This window comes from Montipora capricornis, chromosome 5, assembly GCF_036669925.1.
Source record: "Montipora capricornis isolate CH-2021 chromosome 5, ASM3666992v2, whole genome shotgun sequence".
Lineage (NCBI taxonomy): Eukaryota > Metazoa > Cnidaria > Anthozoa > Scleractinia > Acroporidae > Montipora > Montipora capricornis.
This window is the reverse complement of record NC_090887.1, coordinates 12,370,960-12,377,315: the sequence shown is the minus strand read 5'-3', so window position 1 is coordinate 12,377,315 and position 6,356 is coordinate 12,370,960. Positions and strand designations below refer to the sequence as shown.

The 6,356-nt window shown below is 40.8% G+C and overlaps 1 protein-coding gene across 1 annotated transcript in view; it reads left to right on the top strand.

Annotated features, from left to right (window-relative positions):
• Positions 1-5,245: 5,245 nt before the first annotated feature.
• Positions 5,246-6,356, top strand: part of LOC138049528 (dermatan-sulfate epimerase-like protein) — a 3,207-nt gene continuing 2,096 nt past the window's right edge. The window contains exons 1-2 of the mRNA XM_068895839.1: positions 5,246-5,476; positions 5,610-6,356. The exon at positions 5,610-6,356 is cut by the window's right edge and continues 2,096 nt beyond it. Coding sequence (XP_068751940.1) covers positions 5,637-6,356 — 720 coding nt within the window. The 5' untranslated portion in view covers positions 5,246-5,476; positions 5,610-5,636. The remainder of the gene's footprint in view (positions 5,477-5,609) is intronic.

The window sequence follows — 6,356 nt, the reverse complement described above, 5'->3', positions numbered from 1 at the left end:
TAATTGTTAAATAGTCCCGCATAAAAGAAGCTTCAGTTTGCGCACCCTGTTGCATGTTGTTGAGTGTTGCTGGGAGTGTCTGCACGAAGTTTGAAACTGGTCAAACTTTTGAAACAACAACTCCCAACAAGCGTTCGAGCAAGTCAATTGATCCCCAAGAGTTGAGAGACGACATATCTGATTCACTAGGGAGCTTACGAAACGAGGACGACGACGGCTACGAGGACTTCATTTTAAAAATACAAGTTCGCGTTATTCGAATTCATATCAAAACGAAGCTACTTCATGTCGTTCCGCGTTAAAAATGTGTAGTAACTGTCGAGGAATTAAACTGGTATGAGTGGGTTGGAAGCGTAGAAAGGGAACTGAAAATTAATCGTCACGTGCTAAAGTCCTCCACAGAACCTTGAATTTGGTCATTTCACGTCGTCGGCAAAGAAATGTACCAAAATGCAAAGCGCACGTGCAGAGCGTGCAGAGACATTGTTTTTGCTCACTAAACCTATTGTTTTGTAGCGTCGTCGTTTCGTAAGCTCCCTACTTTTAGTCAGTGCAGTCGATGAAGCGGGTCACGATCTCGAGTCTCTCTTAGGGCTGTACAATACTACGCTGATAGGCCTGCTTGATAAACATGCACCCCTGAAAACGCGTACTATCACGATTCGCCCTTCAGCGCGTTAGTACACGGAGAAGATTCGTGATAAGAAACAAAAAAGAAGGGCACTGGAGCGGCGTTGACGAAGGACTCGACTTCAGGTTGATCGCGAGCGTTTTGTTGACCAGTGTCGTGTACTGAAATTAATTTATCTCCCAGGCAAGGGCGGCTAATTATTCGAGAATTATTGACGAGAACCAATATGATCCCAAATGCTTATTCTCAGTCTTCGACAAGCTTCTTCATCGTAAAACTGAACCTAAGCTACCTGATTCTGTGGATGATGAGTCCCCAGCAAATGCTTTTGCTGATTATTATATTGAAAAGATCACCACAATACGCGAAGAGCTGCAGGAAAATAGGGTACTACAGATCGCGCCCAAGTAGAGCAACTATACAGTGGCTTGGAGTTTAATCATTTCAAGCAGAACTGCACGCTGACTTCTGACATGAAACGAGCCATTATCAGACCCTCTCTCAAGAAAGCATCACTTGATTGCCCGGGCTATACAAGAATCACAGACCTATCTCCAACCTGATGTTTCTCTCCAAGTGCTGCGAGAAGGTAGCCGCGAGTCAATTCATTTCCCATCTGCGAGAAAACAAACTTGAAGAAATTTTCCAGTCTGCTTATAAAGTGGGCCATAGCAGTGAATCAGCACTGTTGCGAGTGCATAACGATGTGATATGTGCACTGGAAGATAGAAGGTATGTGATGTTGGTACTGTTGGACCTGTCAGCAGCGTTCGACACAGTGGCTCACAACATCCTACTATCGAGTCTCCCAGTGCATTGGTATGCAAGGCTCTGCTAACACTTGGCTTGATTCTTACCTGTACAATTGCTAACAGTTCGTCCAAATCAGAGATACCTGTTCTTCTGATCGTCAATTGACCTGCGGTCTCCTCCGAAGGTTTGTGTTGGGCCCAATCCTAAACTTGGTCTGTACCTCCTTTCTTGGAGCTATCCTGCGTCGCCATGGTTTCGGGCTTCACATGTAAGCGGATGACACTCAACTGTACCTTAGCATGAAGACCACTGAAATAGAGGACGTCGTGTCTGCGCGCACTGGGGTTAAAGTTTGTTTGCGTGAGCTGAACAAATGGATGATCTTGAATAAATTATACGATTAAATTATGATAAGACTGAGCTCCTATTTCTTCACGCTAAACATCGCCCTAAGCCACCATTAGATTCAGTTACTGTGGGTGATGCTACTGTGGAGCCTACAAATAGCGCACGGAACATTGGTGCCGTCTTCGACGATACCACGAGTTTCGAGGAACACGTCATTGAACTATGCAGGACTGCTTTTTTTCACATCAGGAACATTAGTCGCATACGCCCATGCCTTAGCATTGACTCTACCAAAACACTAGTGCATGCATTAGTAACGTCTCACTTAGATTACTGTAATGCGCCTCTCTATGGCCTACATAAATATCTTATTCAAACACTACAATATGTTATGAACGCAGCGACCAAAGTTATCGCTTGCAAGCGAACGTTTGATCATGTCACACCACTACTTATTGAGCTACACTGGTTCCCCGTCCGTCAGCGTATTGTTTTTAAGATCTTATTGTACACCTTTAAGGCACTCCATGGTGTGACTCAAACGTACCTGACTGAGCTCATCAGTCCTTATGTTCGTAGACGACCTCTTAGGTCTGCTGACCAACTTTTGCTGGAGGAGCTAACGCACCGTGAGCTCAAATCGATTGGCTTGACGCCTTTTTCAGTGTGCGCGCCGTACCTCTGGAATTCCCTTCCATTTGAGACAAAAAGGAACCCATATGTCCCTATTTTTAAATCTAAGCTTAAGTCTTATCTTTTACGGCAAACCTATTTTTAGATTTTTGACTTTTTCGATTCTTAGGATTTTGACTTTTGACCTTTTCGATTTTTAGGTTTTTTATATTGCTATATTTGTAGTTTTTAGTGTATAGATTATAATTATTATAATTTATTTGACACTGTAAAGCGCATTTGGGCGTTAGGAAAATGCGCTATTGAAATTTAAATTTATAATTAACATTTCTTTTGATCATGTCACACCACTACTTATTGAGCTACACTGGCTCCCCGTCCGTCAGCGTATTGTTTTTAAGATCTTATTGTACACCTTTAAGGCACTCCATGGTGTGACTCAAACGTACCTGACTGAGCTCATCAGTCCTTATGTTATAATTAACATTTCTTTTGTTCCGTTATCACCAAAGCTTAGCGCAAAAAGGTTGGATCCGTTCACACAGCTCTTCTGACTGTAACTCCCTTGCTAATTCTGCTCTAAGAGCTTGGCCCACTGGGACATTTGATATTTTCGCGCGTCAGGCTATTATGCTAATAAGACTGGTAGTTTAAATTCGGTGGCAACGGTCAAACGAGGGTTTTTTCTTTTGCAAGTTATTAGAGCTAGTGGTTGTTGCCATTATTGTAAATTCCCTCGCGATCATCGTCGTCCAGAGGCCTATCAGTTACTTCGGGAAAAAGCTATAAGTCTGAGTTTTTCGTGGTTAGTTCTTTCTGTCTTTAAAAGTTGTAAATAATTGTTGATTTTGTTCTATTTTCAGTCAAACTCGTTGTTGTGAATAAACTTTAACATGTACTTGTTTTAAACGATGTTTGAAGACCGGTACAAACTAGCCTCGCGTTACGACGATAATACTAACATTGTTGGGGCCACGCACGCGCATTATATACGTGGTCACAATAGAAATAGCAAAACATTAACATGTTGAAAACAAGATGTCAGCCGAATTTTGTAAGTTTACAAGCAACTCGGCAACATCAGATGATGATGTAAGTCGCTTGTTGGTCTCGTTGATATGTTTTCGGTTTCTATGATTCTCAACTCCATCAGGTGTTTAAAGTAGGAAACTCCCACTATGGTATGGGGTACCACGATGGTAGCTGCTTTCCAGATAGGTGCAGCTTTAGGAGTTATATTAAATGTCACCGTGACTCCTGTCCTTAAACTCTCTTATGGTTTTCTTGACCTGTCGAAGTAGAATTCCTGTGTCGTCTGATCCTTTTCCTTTTTAAAGATAAATTCTTTGTGATTGATCAGTTTGGGAGTAGATGCAGAAGACTTTATTGGGATGTTGGAGCGAAGTCTTCTTCCCATTAGAGCTTGCGCAGGAGTGACTCCATTAATGGATGCGTTATTTTAGTCGAGCAAAGCTAAGTATGGATCCTAATCGCGGAGTAGAGCCTCTTCCAATGTAGCTTTAATTTTTTGCATAGTTTTTTGAATGACACGACGTGAAAGAATTTCTATGATACCATCTCTTGTTCAAATCGATCATTCTCTACTGTCAGAGGAAATGCATTTGAAAGCTTACCAGCCAAGTACATTTCAGTTCCTTTCTTGTACTGAAGTGTGATCTCGTGAGCCTGTAGTTGCATTAGTATCTTTTGTAGTCGTGACGGCGCCTTTGACAATGATTTTTTTCCTCCATCTTTTTATATATATCTATATTTATTTATTTATTTATTTATTTATTTTAAAAGGCCCAGTAATACGGGCGACATTTTTCGTGCAACTTGTCGCGCAACAATGTTGCGTTGCAAGATGAGGTGGTTTGTTGCACGTATTACCACTTTCTTGCGCAACACATTTTCATGTTGCAACATGAAAATTTATTTCGCAAGAGGGTGGTAGTACGCGCAACAAGCCATCTCAAGTTGTAACGCAACAGTGTTGCGCGACAAGTTCTTGCGCATTACATTTTTATTGTAATACCAAACCACAACAGAGTAAAATGAGTAAATTAGTAGAGTTGCCAAATGAGACAACCGCGCAATTGCTGACAGTTGAGTTAATTATACAGCAGTTTTCAAGTGACTGGCGAAAGTAATTACGCGATTGCAATTGCTACGCTTAGCTAGTAATTGATTTCAAAATCTCGCGCCAGTTTAGCAACCAATGGGGAGGAAAACCAAATCAATCGCGACTTGCATTCCCTATTTTTCCCGCTCTTTGAGCAACTTACATGGAATTGCTACAAAATTTGGATTGGTTCATTGCGCTGTTTTCACCTTCTGTGATTGGTCAAAGTTATTACTTTGGTATTACGACTCTCAATTGAAAACCGCTCTATTAGGAGGTAATTACAGAATTAGTACTTGACAATAATCATTGACAATTCTTAAAAGAAAAAAACAGTACATTCTGAGATTAAGTTGAAATAACATACAGAGATTAAACAAAACTACACAAGTTACACACAATACCTCAAAGGGGAAATGCTCCTTTAGCCATTTTTAAACAAAATGTTTCTACAATAGTTTATTGTTCTTGGCTGCGATATATTTCTTGACTTGGAATTTGCTCCGACCTTTTAATTTAAAACCCTTATTATTAGGAAGGACCTGTCTTTTTCTAAAATCCCACAATTTTACCAATTAATATCAGATAATTCAGTAAGGGAGATAATGATAGCATGATTCCAAAGATCATGTCTTGTAAACAAAAAGCGGTATAATATTCCTTTGATGTCATAAAATAATACTGTTTTAAATTATTCCAAAACGGGTTTGAATGGGAACAAAAGAAAAATAGTGATAATGGTTCGTAAATACGGTCTCAAGTGGCTTTTGGTCCGCCGGCGCAATGACAGCTTTCCTGTAATATATGAAATGAAAACTCTTACAGCCACAAACAACGGCAAAAAGTTTCTTCTTGATTTGCGCATAATCGAGTACGGCACAAAGCCCATCCTTGCAAGATGACCGGTTTGTTGTTGAGTGTTGTCAAATAGGCGCTGTCATTGTCCGATGGAATTTGCCAGAAGCAGGATTCTTCTGTTGCGTAGCTAGGTAGCTGGTTATGTTCACATTTAAGATCACATTCTGAGATCGCCAATTCTCCGCGGTATCGCAGTTCCCACCATTGACTTTTGGAGTTAACGAAGATGTATCACTTGAAATTACGCTTTCTTTCACTTTGCAGAAACAAAAGACGAAAACCCTTAAAGAAATGATTTTAGTTCACTGGATTATGCTGATCCTTCTGTTTGACTTGGTTCAAATATCACGAGAACGAGCAGTCCACCCTAACCTCTATTTTTCGCCGAATGAAGTCAATCGCTTGCGACAGCAGGCGAAGACAACTCATCGGGAGATTTTCGCTGGCATAGCAGAAGCTGCTGAGTATATAAAAGCAAAGCCTTTAAGATATCTGCCACCAAGAGACTGGTTTAAATTTTCTAGTAGATGGAACGAAGACCATGGGAATAACTTTGGAGCTTTAGCTATGTACTGTGTGTTGAACCACACTGACATTAAAGCTAGAAATATTGCTTTGCAATTTTTTGACAACTTCGTCTCCTTACCAAACTGGCGTGTTAGGGCGAACATGGTGGACGACGTACCTGTGGCACATAGCCTGGTTGGCGTAGCAACGGCCTATGATTTTCTTTACGAACACCTCGATGTTGGTTTGAAAGAGAAAACTTTCACGAAGATTGCAAATGTCACCAAGGAGCTTTACGAAAGGTCCTTTAAGCTTTCCTGGGGTTCACAGTACATCCAAAATCACGTTGCTACTAATTATGTAGCCTTGTTAATAGGAGCATTGGTCGTTGAGCAAGAAATCGAAGAAGCAAAGATTTGGAAAGCACGAGCACATCGTATGCTTCATCGTACCATGTTTCTTCTTAATCTTGTCAAGGATGGTTCTATGGAAGAAGGAGTAGCG